We start from the raw sequence: 23,489 nt of genomic DNA on the forward strand, positions 1-23,489 counted from the left end.
TTCACTGGCCCACCCGTTTCTTTGAGGCTTTTATCTGTTCAGATTCTTGCTCTAGTAACAAACAAAAGAAATAAAGATCGAATCGCTAACGTGGATCTTGCGCGAGATCGACGTCTTTTTTTAGAAGGACGTTTTTTATAATTTTATTACTAGTGTACTATCTAAATATGGAATACTGAAACTGTACGCTCCTATTGTTAACGGAATTAAAGCTTAACAGTTCTGTTCGGAATTTTAGGATAGAATGTGTATGTTGACTCGTCCTTCATATTCACTATTTGTTTGGAAAATGTTAGTATCTGTGATGTGGTATATTTCCTCTCCATTAGACAACATGTAATAAAAAAAAAAATGGATGATAAGTACGACACTGAGTTTCCGCCATTGTTGACGCAGAACAAAACCCTTAAAATGGAAATGGTGGCCCTGAGAAGGGCCGAGGTGGTTGGCGAGACTACTGGCACTCAGAAGTCAATTTTGACTGGTGAGTCCAGTAGCCCGAGAGGGTCACTATCATCCCCGATGGAGTCTACCGTTGGGCGGACGATCTTGGACTCCACTTCATGCCGTGGAGTAGGGCAAGCATCACGGGCTGGCCTCCAGTACGGCCTTCGGTCCTGCCGTGGCCTTTGGTAGCGTTGCCCTCGGTGATGGTGTTGGCGACGAGGTGAACGCGCCCTCGGTCTCTGGGACTCAGTCTGGGTAGACTGTGTTCTCCGGTGCTCAGCAGAGACGTGCGCATGCAGGAGAGGCTGAGTGGTGAACACCTCATCACAGGAGGAGCAGCGGTGTCTGTGTACACGAGCGTGCCTCTGTAGGTCACGCTCCTTGTGACAAGAAAAATCGCAAAAGGTGCACGAGTGCTTCATGCTTGTAAAAGCGAATGAACTGTAAATCAGTGTGTACCCGTATTTATAGACAGTCAGCATGCGCAAGAGAGTTGATGACGTCTTTTCTAAGCCTATAATCCGGCAGCTTCAAATTGCTGACTCAATGGATCTATATTACGTTCGTCGCAATTCGGACAAATGTGAATAGTCATTTATAAGGCACACGCTTAACACTTGTCCAATGTAGTGTATATGTATGGGTTATACTAGCAATTCTTTTATGTTAATCATTTATTACCATATTGTTCTAAGATTTGTATGTTACTATACAAACACTAAAAATTATTAATACTCGTATTGCGTGATTAGTTAGAGACAAATGTTATCGTTTTTGTATTCGAAATATGTTATTGTGGAATTGGTTGACCTAATTACTGTGCAGCCAATCAACTGTAGATTTTTCTTGGAATTGCTATATAACCTGTCAGTTTTATCATTGCTGGTGTGTTACTGCTTGGTACTGAGAGATATAACACCAATAAAGATACTGCGTTCTTTATAATAAGCTCTGTTTGATTTTCAAAAGCAAATAGGGTATAAAATTCTTGTCACTGTTTCTGCCTTTAGCATTGTGATATTAGCCAGCGTATCATAGCTGCTTTCACTATAAATGCTATTGACCGAACATCAAGAATTATTGCGCTTGGCTTGCTAGGGTGTACAATTGAGAGAAGTCACCATCGAGTCTGTTTATCGGCTCACCATCGAGTCTGTTTATCGGCTCACCCGCGAGTCTGTTTATCGGCTCACCATCGAGTCTGTTTATCGGCTCACCATCGAGTCTGTTTATCGGCTCACCATCGAGTCTGTTTATCGGCTCACCATCGAGTCTGTTTATCGGCTCACCATCGAGTCTGTTTATCGGCTCACCATCGAGTCTGTTTATCGGCTCACCTTCGAGTCTGTTTATCGGCTCACCATCGAGTCTGTTTATCGGCTCACCATCGAGTCTGTTTATCGGCTCACCATCGAGTCTGTTTATCGGCTCACCCGCGAGTCTGTTTATCGGCTCACCCGCGAGTCTGTTTATCGGCTCACTCTCGAGTCTGTTTATCGGCTCACCCACAAGTCTGTTTATTGACTCATCAAGTTGTGGAACTCGCTCTTGAGTTGGGAGTTGTCTATCCTTGTCGAGTAGAATTTACTTCACTGGTGGCAGCAGTGGGATATTTCTGCTAGAGCAATCTAGACGAACCCAGAATGCCTACACGCACTCGACGACAGAGGTTAGAAAAGGAAAGGTTAGAGAAAGAGAGGCTAGAAATGGAACGGGGGTGTCATGACCATTACAGTGGTGATGAGGAAGAAATAGGGCGGCCACACATGAAGGCAGCTGTCCCACCACATCATCCAATCCCCGCACCCACATTTGATGGAACAGAAGATGTAGACACATTCATCACTAGCTATGAAGCCATTGCTAAACATAATAGATGGAGTGATGCTGAGAAGAAGCTACGTCTTCGGCTATCCCTAAAGGGCCCTGCTACAATGGGAACTAATGGCGACTCATGTGAGGAAGTGTACGATAAGCTACAATCGCAGTATGGACTCACTACAGATATGGCAAATACTCTTTTGCGGGGGTTGAAGTTAAAACCTAAAGAAAGCGTTCATAAATTTGGGGAAAAAGTAATGACATTGGTGAAAAAGGCGTACCCAAATTTAACGACTGATCAACAGGATCAACAAGCGAAACAGGAAGTTCTGTGTGCAGTGTCAACAATGCCACAATTGGCATGGACATTACGGTTGTCACCACCAAGTTCTCTCGCAGAGGCAGTCGATATCATCCATAAATATCGCTCAATGACAACTGCCGATGTAGGGATCCACCGGTTAGAGACAGAGGACGTCCAAGACCTAAAGAAGCAAATAGAGCTGCAGGCTGAAGAGTTTCGCAACTCTCAAAAGGAAATGCTGGATAAATTTGCTTCCATGCAAATGGAACTAACCCAGAAATTGGTGGAATCACAAAGACAGTTGGCAACCTCTCAGCGAGAGCTGTTAAATGGACTGGCGGCTAACCGGAGGCCTCGAACCACCAAGGACATACGCTGCTACAATTGCCAGGGTTTAGGACATATTTCTCGTGACTGCAGACAAAAGAAGGCGGGAAACGAATCAGTTCAGCAGTCATAGGCCCCGGACAAGCTGAACCAAACCTAAGGGGTGACACACTAGTTAGTTTCTGTCAACCTTCCGAGGCCACATCGTATTATGTTCGGGCTCAGGTAGGAAAGACAAAATTTACGCTTCTTCTCGATAGTGGTTGTTCCCGTTCCATAATTCCTAAAAGAGTCCTACAACAGCTACCTCCGTCTTCCTTCACCCACCCCCTACCTGTTGAAGGCCAGGGTGTGCTTGCAGATGGCCAACGAATTCCATTGGAAGGGACAACAAAAGTCACATTGAAGTTGGGCAATGAAGTATTTGTAACGAACTTCATCATTGCCGAAATAGATAACCATATCCTGCTGGGTTTTGACTTCTTCAAGAACTTTAACTGCCAGATTGATTTCAAGAACAATCAGCTGGTCTGCCAAGGACAGAAGATCGATTGCTGCGCTGCCAACGGAGAGCCCTTGCAGGTCAAGGTCCAGGCCAAATACACTACATCCATTCCACCCCGTAGTGAGAAGCTCGTTCAAGCTAGGTTGAATCGCGTTTGGAGGCATGGGGCAGCGTGTATAGAGCACACTGGTGGGCTGCCAGGGCTAGTAGTGGCCTCATCCATACATCAACCGAAAAATCAAGATGTCTGTATACGCATGATGAACTATTCAGATGCGGAAATTGAGCTGAAATCGGGACAGGTCGTCGCAAGCTGTTCCATAGTTGGGGCGGTGGAAGATAACCCAAGCATGGGGCCGACCAATGGAGCGCTTCCGGAAGACCTTGAGAATGCTTTTCAACAATGGTGCCATAGGTTGGACGATAACCAAGTAAAAAGGGCAATGGGGTTATTGCAGAAAAATCAGTCAATTTTCAGTACAGGCAAGTATGATCTTGGAAGGACAGCTGTTGTCCAGCATACCATTCCTTTGGTTAGAGATGCACGACCCATCAAACAAAGGCCTTATCGGCATGGCCCGGTTCAAGAGGCAGAAATAGAAAAGCAAGTGCAAGAGCTCAAGGAACATGGCTTAGTCAAGGAGGGCCATGGCGCTTGGAGCTCCCCAGTTGTGTTGGTGAAAAAGAAAGACGGCAGCTGGCGCTTCTGTGTGGACTACCGTAAGCTGAACGAACTCACCACCAAGGATGCATACCCTCTCCCTAGAATTGATGATAGCTTGGATGCCTTGGGTGGTAGCAAGTGGTTCAGTACTCTAGATCTTGCCAGTGGCTATTGGCAAGTGGAGCTAGAAAGTTCTGCCAAGGAAGCTGCCGCTTTTACTACTAGATCCGGTCTTTGGGAGTGGCAAGTTCTTCCTTTCGGCCTTACCTCAGCACCATCTACATTCGAACGATTAATGGAAACAGTTCTACGGGGCTTGCATTGGCGCACACTGTTGATCTACCTAGATGACATAATTGTGTTCTCTGCCGATTTTGACACTCACCTAGAACGCTTAGAAGAGGTCTTTCACAGGCTCCAGGCTGCCGGATTAAAGCTGAAGCCATCTAAATGCACGCTTTTCGGGGAGAGGGTACATTACCTGGGGCATGTGGTGAGCGCTGATGGGGTGGAAACCGATGCGACCAAAATTGAAGCTGTTAGCGAATGGCCCTTGCCCAAGCATAAGTCTGATGTCAGGGCCTTTCTGGGCACTTGTGGGTATTACCGCAGGTTCATTGCAAATTATGCAGAGCTATCTCGACCACTCAGCCAGTTGTGTTCTACCCGAGCAGAATTTTGCTGGGACAACAAGTGTCAGCATGCCTTTCAGACTCTCAAGAATCATCTGACAACTGCGCCGGTGCTGGCCTATCCAGACTACTCGAAACCATTCATTCTAGATACGGACGCAAGCCAAGTGGCTTCTGGAGCGGTCCTGGCACAAGAACAAGATGGTCAAGAGAGAGTAATTGCATACTATTCTAAGATGCACTCACCGGAAGAAGCGAACTATTGTGTGACGCGGCTGGAGCTATTGGCTATTGTGAAGGCCCTAAAACATTTCCGTCCGCAACTATATGGACGGAGGTTTGAGATACGCACTGACCATGCCAGCTTGCCATGGTTACTGCGAGCTTCAACGCCGACAGGTCAGCTAGCCCGATGGTTCGAGGTACTCTCGGAATTCGAATTTACCTTGAAGCACCGCAAGGGGCTGAAACATAATAATGCAGACGGACTAAGTCGGCAGATCTGCCAAGATTGCAAGCAATGCCAACGCTACCTTGTTCCCGAAGCATCCCAAATGCAGCCAGTACGCATTGATGCAGTATCCACTCATCTAGCGGGACAGCAAATTGATTTGGCCAAGGCTCAGGAGTTGGATGAGCACATTGGCGATGTGTATCATGGGGTCCGGGAACAGAAACCCCCTTCAGACCGGTACCTGGGATGGCAGGCAGAAAAGCTAGTTAAATTATGGGAGCACCTAAAATTAGATGAATCTGGTGTGCTGCACGTAGAGTTGCCTTATCAAAGTAGACGAGTCTCAAGGGTGATATGTCCCCGTGTTAAACAAGCAGAGGTAACACAGACCGCGCACCAATCTGCCCATCTTGGTTTTAATAAGACCCTGGCCATAATCCGCCAAAATTGGTTTTGGCCTGGCATGACGAGTTATGTCAGGAAGTGGGTGAATGGATGTGTTGCTTGTCAGAAAGCAAAACCAGCACGCCACCGACACTCTGACCCCCAAAACAAGCTGGGGGCCGGAAGACCATGGCAGGTTATTGCGGTAGATTTATGTGGGCCCCTGCCAGAGACTACCGACGGTAACACCCAGATTTTAGTCCTCGCAGATCATTTCACCAGATGGTACGACGCCATTCCAATCCGTGATGGGCAGGCCTCAACAGTAGCTAAGGTTCTAGATGAGCGAGTGTTTAGCTACTTTGGGATCCCTGAAACAATACACACGGACCAAGGAGCACAGTTTGAGTCAGCTCTATTTAGGGCCTGCTGTGAATTATGGAACTGCAAGAAAACCCGTTGCGCTCCCTATCATCCCCAGGGAAATTCGATAGTGGAAAGATTGAACCGGACACTGGGAAATTCCTTGAGGGCTATGCTGGCCGAGTCAGAACACCAGGAATGGGATCGCCTAGTGCCCCAAATCATGCGGATCATACGGGCTACGCCACATCGAAGCACTGGAGAGACGCCCAACTCATTGATGCTAGGGCGAAATGTCCGACTGCCGCATGACCTCCTGGTCAACTACCCAACCGGGTTGGATTTTACAGAGGATGAGTATGCTGCACAATTACAAAAAGACATGCAGACCGCATACATAAAACTACGGCAGCATCAAAAATGCAAACCTCGGACGGATGACAGTGAAGAAGAGCCAAAATTTGTCAAAGGTGATCAAATCTGGCTCAAATCATACTTTAAGACAAAAGGTAGAGGGACAAAACTTCAACCCAAGTATGTTGGGCCTTACCGCATTACAAAATCTCTGCCCTATCAAACGTACGAAATGGAGCGAAATGGAAAATTGTCTGTACAGCACGAAGGCCGGATTAAACTGTACCAGGAAGTCGGTACAAGCGCTCCTCCAGGAGAGAATGCTCGGGCCCGCAGACCAAGCTTTGGAGGAAGTGCAGAAGATGTAGCAACTAGTTTTGAGCCCGAACCCCCTGCCGCGGAAACGTCGGTGAAGCCAACCAACCCTGACATACAGCAGCGACCTTCTAGGGTAACCAAGAAGCCAATGCATCTACAAAATTATTGGCTCAACAGAATGCAAACAGACAATGATAAGCTATCAGCTATTCTGGGGCAGAATTCTGTCTTAGGAGGGGACAGTGTAATAAAAAAAAAAATGGATGATAAGTACGACACTGAGTTTCCGCCATTGTTGACGCAGAACAAAACCCTTAAAATGGAAATGGTGGCCCTGAGAAGGGCCGAGGTGGTTGGCGAGACTACTGGCACTCAGAAGTCAATTTTGACTGGTGAGTCCAGTAGCCCGAGAGGGTCACTATCATCCCCGATGGAGTCTACCGTTGGGCGGACGATCTTGGACTCCACTTCATGCCGTGGAGTAGGGCAAGCATCACGGGCTGGCCTCCAGTACGGCCTTCGGTCCTGCCGTGGCCTTTGGTAGCGTTGCCCTCGGTGATGGTGTTGGCGACGAGGTGAACGCGCCCTCGGTCTCTGGGACTCAGTCTGGGTAGACTGTGTTCTCCGGTGCTCAGCAGAGACGTGCGCATGCAGGAGAGGCTGAGTGGTGAACACCTCATCACAGGAGGAGCAGCGGTGTCTGTGTACACGAGCGTGCCTCTGTAGGTCACGCTCCTTGTGACAAGAAAAATCGCAAAAGGTGCACGAGTGCTTCATGCTTGTAAAAGCGAATGAACTGTAAATCAGTGTGTACCCGTATTTATAGACAGTCAGCATGCGCAAGAGAGTTGATGACGTCTTTTCTAAGCCTATAATCCGGCAGCTTCAAATTGCTGACTCAATGGATCTATATTACGTTCGTCGCAATTCGGACAAATGTGAATAGTCATTTATAAGGCACACGCTTAACACTTGTCCAATGTAGTGTATATGTATGGGTTATACTAGCAATTCTTTTATGTTAATCATTTATTACCATATTGTTCTAAGATTTGTATGTTACTATACAAACACTAAAAATTATTAATACTCGTATTGCGTGATTAGTTAGAGACAAATGTTATCGTTTTTGTATTCGAAATATGTTATTGTGGAATTGGTTGACCTAATTACTGTGCAGCCAATCAACTGTAGATTTTTCTTGGAATTGCTATATAACCTGTCAGTTTTATCATTGCTGGTGTGTTACTGCTTGGTACTGAGAGATATAACACCAATAAAGATACTGCGTTCTTTATAATAAGCTCTGTTTGATTTTCAAAAGCAAATAGGGTATAAAATTCTTGTCACTGTTTCTGCCTTTAGCATTGTGATATTAGCCAGCGTATCATAGCTGCTTTCACTATAAATGCTATTGACCGAACATCAAGAATTATTGCGCTTGGCTTGCTAGGGTGTACAATTGAGAGAAGTCACCATCGAGTCTGTTTATCGGCTCACCATCGAGTCTGTTTATCGGCTCACCCGCGAGTCTGTTTATCGGCTCACCATCGAGTCTGTTTATCGGCTCACCATCGAGTCTGTTTATCGGCTCACCATCGAGTCTGTTTATCGGCTCACCATCGAGTCTGTTTATCGGCTCACCATCGAGTCTGTTTATCGGCTCACCATCGAGTCTGTTTATCGGCTCACCTTCGAGTCTGTTTATCGGCTCACCATCGAGTCTGTTTATCGGCTCACCATCGAGTCTGTTTATCGGCTCACCATCGAGTCTGTTTATCGGCTCACCCGCGAGTCTGTTTATCGGCTCACCCGCGAGTCTGTTTATCGGCTCACTCTCGAGTCTGTTTATCGGCTCACCCACAAGTCTGTTTATTGACTCATCAAGTTGTGGAACTCGCTCTTGAGTTGGGAGTTGTCTATCCTTGTCGAGTAGAATTTACTTCAAACATTGTTTATTTTAAATTTCAACATGTCTGATGGTTCGTGTTTAATAGGTTTTGGTATGTTGTATTAAACTTATTAAAATTATTCAAACTTATTCAAATGGTCACTAGTATATAAGTTAAGAAAATATGGTCTAAATAACACATTGATCAACTGGATCTAACACTGGCTCACTAATGGAAGCTTGAAAATACATGTATCCATAAATGACTGTTACTCCTTGCCCACTCAGGTAATATCAAGCGTTTTACAGGGCTCTGTGTTGGGACCACTGCTGTTTCTATTACTTATATATTAATGGCCTTCCGTTGTGTATTCGTTGTGACCTGCATAAGACTGCAAATTCGTTGTGAACTGCAAATATCTGCATAAGACTGTTTGCTGATGATATATTTACATAATGATCTATTACACCCTTGGGCATTACATGGATATTTACTAAAATAAAATAATTTTTTCCCTTTTCTCACTAAAATGAACAAAAAATTGTACAAGAAATTGTGTGTCCAGCATATACTCAAAGGGATGATTCACAGTTTAATATCATAGAAAAGCATCCAATTACTTATTCCTATAAACTTTGAATTGATTGCTGAAAAAAATATATGCTCTTCAATTCTCAGATTAGTGTATTGATTGTTCAGAGTATCCATGATATCTTGATTGGACTGATTGCAATAAAAACAAAGTTGAAGCTTTTTTTTGGGCGGTAAATATTAATGGACTTGCTGCCTAGACCACAGATAGCTCAATACTGGGCACTTGCTGATTATGACAAGTCACCTGGTTTTCAATCAGTGATATATATCCAGAAACCAATTTCAGCTACTAAATACTTTCTTACATTTTTGTGACTGTTGTCTTGTAGTATTAACCCAAGCTGAAAATCGGTTGCTATAATGCAAATTTTAAAAGTATTCAAGAGTTTTTAAATGTCTAACTAATTCTGAAATTTTCATGATTCATCTTGAGGGCACGGACAGACATTCAGAAATTTCTATAAATGCATAATTTCTCAAAATATGTATGTCATGAAATCATGTTGTGTGAAAATCATGTTATGTAAAAATCATGTATACAGTCAAACATGGATAACTCGAACTTCAAGGGACCGAGCAAAAGTGTTCGAATTATCAGAGCATTCAAGTTATCAGAGCACTGTCACAAGTCCATGTATTTACTTATTTATTAGTAGATACATGTACATATGCAAACTATAATATAAATCAAAAGCACAAATGGCTTGTTTCAAATTAAATGCTTCTAATGTAAAGTTTAAAACGTTTTCATGAAAAAGTATAGAGATTTTTCTATCACTTGAGATTGGTTTGTTGTTTAAGGTGATGTTATTGCCAGGACGTTTTTCAGATTGACATTGGCAAAACTTGATCGTTGTTGAAATGCTCAAAAGAAAAGACATTTTTTTTCTTTTGGGGTTTTACCCACGATCAATTTTGCCGTTTTTTCTTGAAGTTTATGCAACTTCAAGAAAAAGTTACCAAAGAAAAATCCCTTACTTTACCTGGGATTCGTTAAGAGCAACACTCCGAGGCAGTTCAATTAAAAGTTTTACGAGGTTTAACGGTACATTGTATATCACTCACGCTTTTTGAATGGATAGTTATTAAATGTACACACGTATTCTGTGTTTAGGTCAAACGATGAATAGTTTTTTAGCTAAGACAACGTATACGTTTAATGAAAACAATTTTAAGACGTTTTAAACATTCAACACTCCGACGTTGATTCAACACGGAATCAACGTCGGAAAACTATTCGTCACGGGCTAGCCGGGTCACGCACTCAAGGATTTTCGCCACGCACATACAAAACAACATGCTGTTTTTGTTTTGTATGTGCGTGGCGAAAATCCTTGCGCGTGTGACCCGGCAAGCCCATGCTATTAATCGTATAGCAGTATAAATCAAATTTGACCAAACCTTTAGAAAAGTCGTTGACAAAATTATTTTGCCGATGGTGGTAATAACAACGCTTATGAATTACGAAAAGATGAGGTTTACCTCTATGGCTTTGAATAAAGTGATTTTCTAAAGCGATAATAACCGTTTCGGTAGCCGTTGGGCAAAAAAACAGTTCAAATTAACAGTGTTGAGTTCGAGTTATCTATAGCAATTTATCATTACGTGGGAACGGACCAAAGAAACCGTTCGAATTAACCATGTTTTCGAGCTATCCGTGGCCGAGTTATCCATGTTTGACTGTATATCATGAAAATCATGTACTGTATATAATTTTTGTTATGTATGTATATACATATACACTCACAGCTATGCAAAGTCGTTACTTGTTGATAGACACCAAAAACCTGTGGAGAAGGCTAATATTACTGCCTTGCTTTGTAGATATATAATCTAAAGGCATCAGATGTCATCACAGAGATAAGTCACTTTGTGTTAGTCTTTAATGTGACCAACACCAGTGAAGCTTTTAAATACGCTAACATGAGTATTCCAAACAACACAGGTGTAGCTCTGTTTTTTTCTTTCTCTTGGCATCGAGAAAAGTTTTTATGCACACTGCAGCTATTCAGAACGAGAACTGTATGTGGCTATCGATTTGATTTTGCTGGTAAATAATTACACCGTTATATTTTTATAAGTACCGGTATGTTAGATGTTTATCAAAGCTCATTCACTGGTTGAACCTATGACTGAAAATATCCCATTTTACGATTTCTCTCATCTACTGCTGTCTGAATAACACATGATAAGTGTATTCTTATTTGTTGTTCAAGTGAAAATAGTATAAGCAGAATAAGTTACGTGTTTGGGGATTTGTTGATGCGTTTCTATAGGCGCATAGTGAAGGTGAATGCATTTATGTTTACAGAGACTGAAGCAATGAAACTTGAGGATCGTGTGGGATTGTGCTATGGCTCCATCAGTCTCTTTTCTACTGTCCTGCATAATGTTTTTCTCATATATCACATTGAAACATTTGTCTCCATTTATAAAATTGATAAAACATCATTTTGGACTGGTGAAATGATATTTCTCATATGGAACTCACTAAACGATCCATTGTTTGGCTGGTTGGCTGACTCGAAACAAGGAGCAACTTCATTGCCATCAGACATTAGTTACACTGCTCAAAGTACAAACTTATCTCACGGATTGAAGACTTCTACACATATTATAGTTAAGAGGATTACAGTGATTCGTTGGTGTGGACCAATGATGGCGCTGAGTTTTGCGACTTTTTGGTTTGACTGGAATATACCATGCGTGCAATTCGCCATCTGTTTGTGTTTGTATGACACTTTTCTATCTCTTATTGATCTCCAACAGTCAGCATTGCTTGCTGACCTTTCCATCACGGTTCAAGCTCGAGCCAATATGACAAGCTATGAGGCTGCATTCAGTGCTGCGGGTTCCATCTCCGTCTTTTTATCATATCAAGTCTGGGACAGGGGTAACCTAATTCCTTTTCAGACACTCTGTATTCTGCTGGCAGTTATCTCGGCCATTGGCTTTTACGTCATTTCTACATTCCTACAGTCTTTTATCTCCATACCCGGACACAACACCAACTACATATCTAACAAGGATGGCGTAGTGCCTCACAATCTGTCCTTGAAAGTCTACATTCGACAGCTGTTGGCCCAAAAAAACTTTCTCAGATTTACTCTTATCAATGCTATACAGGTAATGAGTCACCAATTTTAACCATATTTGGGCTGCACCACATAGTGTAAACACATTTCAAGTTCTTTTTCCATTGATTAGGTTACATTTCATTATTAGGGGCCCAACTTCAATATAACAATCTTCAGCTGCTATGCTTAACAAATCTGAAGCATTCATAGCTCAAATTCATAAAAACATATTTCGAAAAATAAACAACATTATAAATAAGGAAATATTGTTGGTCACTGGACATAGATGCACAGTTTAACTTAGACTTGATATAGATAAATTTCAAACACTCAGGATGTTATACAGGCAACATATGGATGAAGGTAGACCTGTCATAGAACTTTGAAATCTTGAAAGCTTGTCATCTGTATTCTGAATTCTTCAGGTTCATGCAAAAGCATATTCCTAGTTAACTAAATGGTTAAAATGGTTCATGCTATGATTAGAATAGTGTAGTTTCAAGTGAGTTTGAATAATCAAAAATAAATGCTCCAAAGAAAAGCTTCTGGTATTCTTAGCGGAGCTCATAATTTTCTTATTATGGGAAATTTAGGTAAATAGCATACTAGCCAGTTTTCGACACGTTTGTCGAACAGCATGTTTGCAGACATATTCGAGTACTCATTACCATTTCTCTTCTCAGGTATTTCATTGCCACTTCAATAGCAACTTCCTTGCTGTCTTTATGGAGGTGCTCATTGCTGACCATAAACACTATGGGACATTTCTGATAGGTAATGCTGTTGATTTCAGTTTTTCCTTATTACCATATCTCTTGCATGTTCAGTATTTGCCCAGGCGTTGCACCTTCACCTTGGAAGTTTGGTATTTTTGCTTAGACTAATTATAATTAAAGTACTATAAGAGAATGAAAACTATTATCTGTTTGCATATTTAACTCAAAATGCTAACTGATTATGTTTATAGTCGTTTTAATTGGATAAGCATAAATTGGTAACATTGGCTTCATCTTAAAAGCATATTCCGTAATGCAACCAATTGATCGGTATGTAGTCTGTCATTTCTTTTGGAGTCTTGTTGTAGGTATCTCCTTCGTTATCCCTCATCTCAACAACATTCTCTTCTTAAGACTCTGCAAGCATTACGGAATCTACAGCGTCATACGACTCCTTTTCGCTGCCAAGATGGTTTTGGCATTGTTAATGTTGTATTGTGGCGTGTCATATGGATGGCTCATGTGCTTCTTCATCGCTAGGTATTTACAGACCCTACTCTTTTAGTTGAACTCCACTAGAGGTTTTGTTTCAGGCCATACCCTAATTCTAGTGTTGACATTCATACGAACTTTACGTATCCTGATTGGTATCAGCCAATCTCTTTTTAAATAAATTTAGAGTTTGTAAATGAGTTTACTATTTATCATTTTAGTCTCATAGCTTCTATGAGACTATAAAATTTTCTTTATTAAATCAGATGTTGCAGGGTTAGACAAGACTCGGAGAGCAAGCTAAAGTAGTATTTGACCTATTTTATTTAATTCGTCAATATGAAAAATGATATTACATGTAATATTACATATAATCTCTAATGATGTGGTTTCTACCGTTCTAGGCATAGAAACCTTAAAACTCATAAGTATAGTAATAATATAATAATTATAATAAATTGCCGGTCATTGTTAAATGACTAATACGTATATTCTTGCTTACTCCATTGTTGTGATTATCAAAAAGTTGTGTTGCTTGTAGCAACCGTGTCTGCACGGAGGGCACCTGCAGATTACTCACACTGGTTATTGCTGATCTGGTTGATGAGGATTATGTTAAGAATAGCAGGAGTGCACCAATATCCATGCTCTTGTTTGGTACAGTTAATTTCCTTGCCAAGCCTAGCCAGACACTGGCCCCTATTGTCGGCACCTCACTTCTATCTATCCTCTCAGGTAGGATACTCTACTATCATATACTATAGTCATATTACCTCACTTCTATCCATCCTCTCAGGTAGGATACTCTACTATCATATTCTACAGTCATATACCTCACTTCTATCCATGCTCTCATGTAGGATACTCTACTATCATATACTATAGTCATATAGTTCACTTCTATTCATCCTCTCAGGTAGGATACTCTACTATCATATACTATAGTCATATACCTCACTTCTATCCATCCTCTCAGGTAGGATACTCTACTATCATATACTATAGTCATATACCTCACTTCTATCCATTCTCTCAGGTAGGATACTCTACTATCATATACTATAGTCATATAGTTCACTTCTATCCATCCTCTTAGGTAGGATACTCTACTTTCATATACTATAGTCATATACCTCACTTCTATTCCTTCTCTATGGAAGGATACTCTACTATCATATACTATAGTCATATAGTTCACTTCTATCCATCCTCTCAGGTAGGATACTCTACTATCATATACTATAGTCATATACCTCACTTCTATCCATCCTCTCAGGAGGATACTCTACTATCATATACTATTATAGCAGATAGTGAACTATAATAGTCATATAGTTCACTTCTATCCATCCTCTCAGGTAGGATACTCTACTATCATATACTATAGTCATATACCTCATTCTATCCATCCTCTCAGGTAGGATACTCTACTATCATATACTATAGTCATGTGCCAGACTACAGACAAAATAGTATCAGCGTTGCCGCTTCCGTTTACCAAATACAGTCCTTTTGTTGTACAGGTTAACAAACCCTGGTTGTACTATTTCTTTTTAGCTTCCTGATGTTATTCCGAGTTTAAATTTGCTATCATGCAACTTATACACAGCTTCTGTTTGAATGTTGCACACAAATTGAAATGTTTCGGCAAATTGTTAGTAATGTCAACATCCGTCGGTTACATATCGGTGTATTGTAGTTCCAGTGAACCAAGTTACGTATGTTAAAGAAAGGGCTTGTGTAAGTTCATTACGAACTGGTAAAGGAATTCTCTTCATACAGTTCTACAGATAGTTTCAGCATATTGCACTTGGTGCAGTGGAGAATGGTGTAACCATGGCAGTTGAGTTGCTAAGCACAGTCTATACATAGGATGCGCAAAAGACAACTGGTAGTAAACGTTATTTTTATAAAATATGCAAATTGATAAGGTAAAATATGCACTTTGTTCAATAATGTGCATACTATAACATTATTTTTCATTATTACAGTTAATAGTGAGATAATAAATAAATGATAAATAGTAGCAAAGGTGATTGTTTTCACAAGATCATGTATTGGATTTGCAATGCTTGAGCGATTTCACTGTTTTTGTTGCAGCCTGCATCTCTCATGATGACTATCTATTCATGTACATGATTTTATTATAGGGAAGGGGAGCTGAGGCAATGTTTTACATTTTTGGCTGACATTTTTTCCTTTCAAACATCTTTCTTGCAAATCTCCCCCCCCCATGTTCTTCCTAAATACTTGCCATTTATGTTGTTAGCAATGTTTTGACACATCGCTTTGTATCAACATTAATTAAATCTTGTCTTCATTAAAGCTAAGCTTTCCAAAGTTCCTCACAGAAACATTGTACTGCAAATCTAGCAAATTGTCTTAATGTGACAAACTTTGAGTATAAATAGGACACATCTGTGGGTGAATACCCCATAGATATGGCAAGCGATCGTTGTGACAAAGAAGCCAATTTTTCCAGAATGGCACAACTACACGATATTGTATGAGAAGATCATCAATATTATAACACGTAGTATGGTCACTTGAGTAAAGCTGTTTCACCATTTTAATACCAGTTCACAGAAGGTTGTACAGAACTAAAATGGATTCACAATGAGCATGCCTCTAATCAGTCTTAATCTGCAGCTATGAGTGATAATCTATTGTCGGCGTGTATATGCCAAGGTCAGGTCTCAGATGATGTTGATCGTTTAAAGTCCGTATAACTTGATCCGTTACAGGGTATGAGATGTTCTCAATTGAAGGGGAGCGGAGTCCACTAAGAGAACACACGAATATTTATAAGGAGTCATGCTTTCAACTACTAGTATATGTACCATTAGTGTGTGGTGCTCTGCAAATGTTCATATGGTCGTTCTTTAAGTTAAGGGGAGGACAACTTCAAAGAATAAAGTCTGCACGTTTGAACTTGCAATATATGATTGCAGTTTAATCTTGAAACTTTTAACATACACAAACTTATATCTAAACTATTGCCAATGGTGCTGAAATGATCTGTATACATACTTTTATCACTTAGACATTGCTTTATATAATTTATTGCATTCTAGATTGATAGCCAAAGGCATACTAATAAAACCTTTTTGTTCCACACGCTCCTTACTTTTGCTGTTTAACTGTTTGTGTTATTCTATCAAACAATTTAGGAATAGCTAGCAGATTTGTGTCAACACAATTAACTACACATTTCTCCATTGTGGATGTTGCAGCCTGTTTTTCCTTCTCAGTTGGATTTGCACCAAGTTTATCAGTAGCCTTATCTTTGCAGTCCATAGCACATCTCTGCAGACGACTCTGTAGAAGAAAGCCACAATAAGGTGGTTAAAAGCGAGCTCCTGCCAATAAATCCAAATGTCTTGACACATTGGGACAAACAATTCTAGATCTGCGGTGTGCAAACAAGATGCCAGACATCCCAAGCAATGCGCAAGCGTATGCTATTGGGATGCTATGAATATCAATGTGATATTGTGTTAGCTTTTAAAATACCAATAAATAGTACTTTTCAACAGCCAGATTTTGAAAGATTACTCACTTTTAACTATTTTGCAGTAAAAATGCCAATATTGCTTCAATTATGGTCTGATTTGGCTACCAGTGCAATGGTTTGACTGTGGCTGACATACACAATCTCCAAGGTGAAATACCGGGTAAATGCATTGTACTATTGTAGGAACATACATATGTAGACTATAATAAATTAAATTAAAGGTGTACCACTGTTATTCAGAACAAATAAGAATTTCGAGGTAGTTATAATACCTGGAAACCTTGCATCTCAGACTGCAAATATTGATCGGCTCGTTCTGACGGAGCTTGACATCGTTGTACACACTCCTGCACTTGATGCACTGACAGATCATAGTTCTGACAACATTGAGCACTGCATTGGAACATCTCTATCTGAAAATAAGGCAAGTGAAATGTTAAAAATAATTTAAATATAAATTTTCTGAGAAATAAATACTTGACAAACTGCAGAAGATTTATATTAAATTACATTGGCATAGCACAGGTTGGCAAGCAACACTCTAAAAACGGACTTCGTCTCATTTTCAAAGGAGCTTGGAAGTATAGATACCATGCATGAAAGTGTGAAGAGTAAGTAAGAACAGGAAGTAGTAACAGAAAACAGTCAATAAGTAGTAACAGTAAGTAGTAACAGAAAACAGTCAATAGGTAGTAACAGTAAGCAGTAACAGCAAACAGTCAATAGATAGTAACAGTAAGGAGTAACAGAAAACAGTCAGTAACTAGTAACATCAAGCAGTAACAGCAAACAGTCAATAAGTAGTAACAGGAAGTAGCAACAGTGAAGTCGATAAGTAGTAATACAAATAGATGACAGATGAAACAAGTTACCATAATTGCCCATATTACATTTTAGGCTTTTCAGAACTAAATGTACTGCCCTCAATAGAAACGCTTTCATCAATCATATTTGTAATAGATATTTGTTTATCCTTATCAATAAATATTCTGTTAGTTGCTTGCAATTTTGAAACCAATAAGCTTCTAGTTGACAAATTTTAAAATATGGCTCAGCAAAAAATGCTTGCATGGAAGTAACCAAACGCCTCATATAATAAAGGTTTCAACAAGACGATCTTCCACTAAAGCAAAACAGTTGAAAATGGTTTAATCTCCATGATCATATTGCCCCAAGATAATTAGTGGCAGTGAATAATTACCTACCGTAAAAACAAATCTTTTGAAGACCATTTATGAACTTTACAAGAGCTTAATAGTGGTGCAATTTTCAACCATCTGTTGAGCTGGTTGCATGAAGAAGACCTGTTGGTAGCCATTTAAGAATTCGGTAAAATTGTTTGTTTTGTCTTCCATAAATTTGTTTGTTACTAATTCTTTTTTCTACCTCTTTTTGGTTACGAGTCTTACTACTTGCTGTAAATGTATCTCTGTGTAGTTGGTTGACATAGTTGTATAGAGGTGATTTTTTATTCAATGTCATCACCAAGATAGGTTTCTCCTGTTTTAAAGGAAGTACACAATCTTAGCTTTAGACTAGGAAGTTACACTTCCACCTAACATTTATCCTTGAGGGTTGCATGTTTCTATGAGAAGGAAGTTGTAATTATTTTTAGTTTACTTTAGGACTAACCTATGAAGTTTGTTTGTAATACAAAATGAGTTCTCTGGCGATGTGCCCTTCAAACAGATTGTAAGCTTCTAAGCAAAAAATACGCAGTACCAGACTGCCAGCGGTGACACTCCAAACCTCCCTTATGTCACTCCTACTCCACCTGCACGTTTTCCCAGAAAACACCGTAGTGCCAGACTACTCCAAGATGTAATTTACTCACGAGTCACCAAGACCCAAACAGATGTGAAAGATATTCGAGCTGTGACACCACGAAGAGTACAAAAGTCACGAGCTACGCAAACCGAGCTTTCATGCAGAATGACAACATGACCGATTCCGCTCGTCCGGTGGCACATGCCCAAGAACTCTTCCGAGCTACCCTCGAGCACCACCTGACTACTAACTCACAGTTCCCCCAGCTTTTAAGAAACTACCAGCTATCCCTCATAGCCATCCAAATACTGGCGACGTCGTTGCTCCCGCTGCAACCGCCTGAGCATCAACGGTTGAAGCTCAGGCTCACCAGGATCTAAATCCCAGGGCGGACCATCAGCAGCCTGAGGCTCACCATCTGTGCTTCGAACTCCATCCTAGGTAGTCTGAGGACCATCCTCCGCATCACCCTCCAAAACCTCAGCTACCTCACAGGGGTGCAGCTGAGGCGGTGGGGGAGGGACAGAACCGCTTAATCTATCTAGATTAGGCCGACTGTCTACAACCAGTTCACGGATGCCGTTTTCTCTACTACGGTCAATGCCAAAACGCCGTTTACGGACATCCCTCTCATGCCATCCATGCACACGTTGTGCTTTGAGACGACACCGGTTATCACTCCCGGTGCCCACTGCCTTGACTGACCTCGTCTATCCCGCGTAGATTGACATCAAAAGGCACTCGTCATGAATAACGATACAGATTATTCGAGGGTACCGAACCCCCATCTGTACCGTTGCGAGGCGTGACGTTATACCAAAACGTCGCCTCCTCGAGGCTAATTCCTCCCCTCTCGGCAGTCCTCTTGATTGTCCGGTGATTTCTCTCGACGATTCCATTGCCACTCAAGGCGTAGGCGACACGAAATCTCAGAGAAACCCCCCACTCGTCAGCAAGCTGTGCAACAGTTGCTGACTTGAACACCATGGAATTGTCCATTAACAATTCGTCACTATTCGCCCTCGCACTATTACAACAGTGCGTAACTGAGCCACGATGTGGGCTGCCATTTCACTTGGCAAGCGACGCCAGATAGTGAAACGTGATGGCCCACATTCAACCATGGACAGGAACACCTGGCCGCCATAGTGAGTCACGTCTATGGCCACCCGGCACTAGTTCCCCTCGGCAGCCAAGCTGCCTGTTTTCACGCGGTTCTCACCTCTCAGAGCCGGGTCAACGCGCTGACAGGCCTCACAGCCAGTCATTTCACGCTTAAACTGCTCCCGTGACAAGTCACTGCGTACTTGCTGAGCAAGGTACAGCGTCCTTTCGACGCCCAGATGGTGAGGCAAATGCGCCGCCAATACAGCATCCCCAAGGCTCTCGCCGGTGAAGATGGCAGCAGCCATGCTCCCGGCCTCGCCTCCATTTACAAATAAGCTAAAAATTTTGGTGTACAACCTCTAACTTATCTCAGAGCACAAGCAATAACAGTTCAACATACTTTGACGGTCGATATACTTTGATACCACCATTAATTTGCGAGAAATTCGATTTGGATATTACTGAAAAGTTATAAGCACGAATTTTATAACAATTGCGTAACGTATTGACGCAGTCAGACGATTTGGTTTAATCATAAAGAAATGCTGAAATGACCTCCGTGGCATGTCACTAATAGTGGATACGATCTAACCAATAGAATTCTGAATGCGTTTAACCCATTTGGGAAGAGCACCTTTAAAAAAAATCTACGACAGTGTGTTCTATATACATGTATATATGTACATTCTATGTACATTACGGTGAGCAAGAATTGGATAGAAAAAAAACACATAACGTTAAGGAGCAAAGCAAGTCCTGGATGGGACGAAATCCTCTACTGCTTCTTTTTGTACCTAGAGTCAACCTTAATCAGTTTTTGTAGCTCCTGGCAGAATAATTCTACCGAAAGTTTCTACTTGAGTAGCGCAATTGAAAGGACGTAGTTTTAATTTGCACAGACATACATGTAACACTGATTGTGACACATAACAGACATTTTTAATCACCTGCATCTTGCGAAGACACGACTTATCGACATCATCTACTAATTTATTGATGGCGACCTGAACTCTTGAATTAGACTCCTCCATTGTAGATTATAAATGATTTTATGAAAGGAGCTATTACTAGCACGCTTTAGCCGCCAAGGTGGCTTAGGTTGTAGTTGTGGCCCTAAAACTACCTTTCGCACGCGTACTTCACTCAATCACATGTGAAATAGAGTGGAAATCCCAACCAGCCGGTAACATATTAGCTTAAGCGCAGTCGCAAAACTTCGATGGTTATACGTAGCTAGTCACATGTCCAGGCCAGATAGCCCGTAAAGATCAATAGTTTCAAAAAATGATAATTAGAAGTTATCATTCCATGTTTTAGGCTTATTACAAGAGTTATCTTGCCGCGTATTTAGGGATTACATATACCGGTATACATATATGTTTTTTATGACTTATGTCTATTGGCCCCTATTATGTTTTCATGTTGGAAATATTGGCATTTACATGCATGTTGGTCAAGATTTTGGCTTGAACTAAAAATGACGGCTCTCATGAATTCACAAGCTTTGTTATGGGCAGAATAATATAACTACTTTGTAGGCAGAATTATGCGCTTACATCATTTTGCAAACATCATTCAAAATGTTGTGAATTACATAATTTTGTTCATGGTACCAACAAAAGAACATTATGCTATAAAACGATTCGTAGTACTAGATGCATGTTTAAATACGGCCTATCATATAGTTGTATGGAGATATCAGCAACCCAGATACTAGAGGGGAGGAAAGCGTACCCACAGGAAATGTACACCTTGTAACGCACGGTACATTGAAGGATCCTAAGAAAAAAACAATCAAAAGACAGTAGTAACCGGCAGATCAGAAAACCACCAAATGCAGTTAGATACAATGAGATGTACACTGCTCTGCCAGCCTCTACCAGACTACATCAAAATAACAAGAGCTAGTCATCACTTTGACTAGTACATTTTGACAAGTGCACTAGAATACTGACCTTCTACAAAACAATGAACAAATTCTGATCTCCTAAACCTCTTCTCACAGATTAACAGGGAACATCTACAAAAGAGAACTGTTTCATTTACTTTATCTCTTTTTCTTTTTCAACTGTTGAGCCTCTTCCTCTTTAGACTGTCAGGACTGTCTTTTAACCATCAAAATTCATAGACATATGACGCTGAGTGACAGAACATGGAGAGCAGTTTACATAAGCGTGTAACTGTCATTTGCTGTTTTTAATCTTTTGTAACTATTATTGCTTTAGAATTTTGCTAGTTGAACACTCTAAATAGTGCATTTGAAGCGCTCGACTTAAAAAAATAAAGATGTTTTATTCAATCATTGATATTGATATTACTTACAGCTTGGTACACTGAACCGATATTAGACATATTGGTTCACACAACCAGCAAGCAAAAGTGCATAGGTTAAGCAGTAGATATAAACATAAACGGTGTAATAGGAACTGAGGGAACCATGCAAGAGTGCCCTAGGCAAGATATTTACCTCGTCTTGATGTTATAATTACAGACACAGACTCATCGCAGTAGATCTCGCCCCTTGCTATTCAGCATAAACCTAATGAGAATGTTTGTGCGTGTCTTGACTAGCATACTTTACACTGCCCTTGTGGGAAATGGTAAAGAAGCAGGTTCAGTTCCACTGCTACACTGACTAATAATCAGCTTCCAAGAAGATCTTTAAACTGATCATGGATGCTCCCACTCTAAAGCTGTACATTCTGAAGTTGTTTTCAGAATGTATTGTTTACTTGTTGGTAGACAGCTCAAAAACAGTCTAGAAACAATCAATCTGAAAGAGGGTAGGCCATAGATATAGTTAACCCAGCTATAGGGTTTACTACATCTATATGGTAGGCTCATTTGGTTCCCTGCTAAAGCTATGGGTGATTGTTCGACTCGGTATAGCCAATTAGAAACAAAGAGTTGTTCTCTCTGCAAATAAGGGATTTAGATATTACTGGTTAGGACAGAAGGCTGTACAGCCGTACAGGTGTCAATATATCATTTTCCTTTGCTTGGACCGATGAAGAAATTCATCAGAGAGATGTCATCTGGCCAGTCTACTATGAGTGGTAAATCTGCCTGCCTATCCTATAGTACGGAAGTATTATCCCAGCTAGGAGATGGTACTGGCAGATACTCTCTCTCTCATGTTTAGACAAAGTGAATCTAGAGGAAAACCTTGGTCTGGACCTTTAGCAGTCTGTTTGCTCGGTGGTGATTTAAAGTGCTCAAGTCATGTCAGCATATCAAAAAGCAAAAACAGCTGATGAGCTGCTATAGGTAATTCAAAAGTACATCAAAAACAGTTGGGCCTGTCACACAAAAATTATGTACCATGAGACCAATTTGCTAGTTTAATCTCAGGCAGAATCTGAGTGTTTTGAATTATATGTTCTTTTACAGCCAAATCTTAATTGAACCAGTCTCTGTCCAAACTGAAGTTATACATGCTTTGCACAGCGCCCACTGAGCGATTACCAAAACACTTTGGCGTGCTGCAGTCAGCGTCTTGACAAGGACTGCGCAATCGCATAGAAGTTCAACAAGCTGACAAAATTTGGACTTATCATGGAGGCTGACATTTTAGTTTCTAATGATCTCATTTGGTGTGAGGCTAGATTTTATATCGCATGGCGTAAACAAACCAGTATGGCATTACAATAACATTACGCCTAATACACCCAATGACTACTGAACATCTGGTAATATAGTCAGTCTTCTTACTCATGCATTACCCTTTGAATCACAGGGTAGATCACCACCAGCATCT

The 23,489-nt window shown here is 41.0% G+C and overlaps 2 protein-coding genes across 4 annotated transcripts; one reads left to right on the top strand and one right to left on the bottom strand.

The window, feature by feature from the left end:
- The first annotated feature begins 110 nt into the window (after positions 1 to 110).
- On the top strand, positions 111 to 16,459 carry LOC137387986 (transmembrane protein 180-like). 3 transcript variants are annotated; one of them, XM_068074569.1, is made up of 6 exons: positions 111 to 291; positions 11,371 to 12,185; positions 12,820 to 12,910; positions 13,221 to 13,392; positions 13,886 to 14,079; positions 16,089 to 16,459. In XM_068074569.1, exons 2-6 carry the CDS (start codon positions 11,382 to 11,384, stop codon positions 16,298 to 16,300), a joined length of 1,473 nt encoding a protein of 490 aa, XP_067930670.1. In that variant the 5' UTR covers positions 111 to 291; positions 11,371 to 11,381; the 3' UTR covers positions 16,301 to 16,459. The 3 variants fall into 3 exon arrangements, with proteins under 3 accessions (XP_067930670.1, XP_067930706.1, XP_067930625.1); XM_068074605.1 differs by having other exon boundaries at positions 182 to 248; XM_068074524.1 differs by lacking the exon at positions 111 to 291 and having other exon boundaries at positions 11,350 to 12,185.
- Positions 16,328 to 20,865, bottom strand: LOC137388145 (protein FAM136A-like). Its single transcript, XM_068074679.1, has 3 exons — positions 20,680 to 20,865; positions 17,131 to 17,271; positions 16,328 to 16,662 (listed from the first exon to the last, which is right to left on the bottom strand). The coding sequence occupies exons 1-3, from the start codon at positions 20,761 to 20,763 to the stop codon at positions 16,468 to 16,470; spliced, it is 420 nt and encodes a 139-aa protein (XP_067930780.1). The 5' UTR covers positions 20,764 to 20,865; the 3' UTR covers positions 16,328 to 16,467.
- Positions 20,866 to 23,489: the final 2,624 nt, after the last annotated feature.

Source organism: Watersipora subatra, chromosome 1 (assembly GCF_963576615.1).
Source record: "Watersipora subatra chromosome 1, tzWatSuba1.1, whole genome shotgun sequence".
NCBI lineage: Eukaryota > Metazoa > Bryozoa > Gymnolaemata > Cheilostomatida > Watersiporidae > Watersipora > Watersipora subatra.

What these genes read in the sequence shown, in the direction of transcription:
- LOC137387986 (XM_068074524.1), top strand. Translation starts at nt 11,361, where the DNA reads ATGTTTACAGAGACTGAAGCAATGAAACTTGAGGATCGTGTGGGATTG. An exon ending in ATGTGCTTCTTCATCGCTAG is followed by an intron (nt 13,393 to 13,885) that starts GTATTTACAGAC and finishes TGTTGCTTGTAG; the next exon opens with CAACCGTGTCTGCACGGAGG. An exon ending in ACTTCTATCTATCCTCTCAG is followed by an intron (nt 14,080 to 16,088) that starts GTAGGATACTCT and finishes GATCCGTTACAG; the next exon opens with GGTATGAGATGTTCTCAATT.
- LOC137388145 (XM_068074679.1), bottom strand. Translation starts at nt 20,763, where the DNA reads ATGGAGGAGTCTAATTCAAGAGTTCAGGTCGCCATCAATAAATTAGTA. An exon ending in CGTGTCTTCGCAAGATGCAG is followed by an intron (nt 17,272 to 20,679) that starts GTGATTAAAAAT and finishes CCTTATTTTCAG; the next exon opens with ATAGAGATGTTCCAATGCAG. An exon ending in CTGAGATGCAAGGTTTCCAG is followed by an intron (nt 16,663 to 17,130) that starts GTATTATAACTA and finishes TTTCTTCTACAG; the next exon opens with AGTCGTCTGCAGAGATGTGC.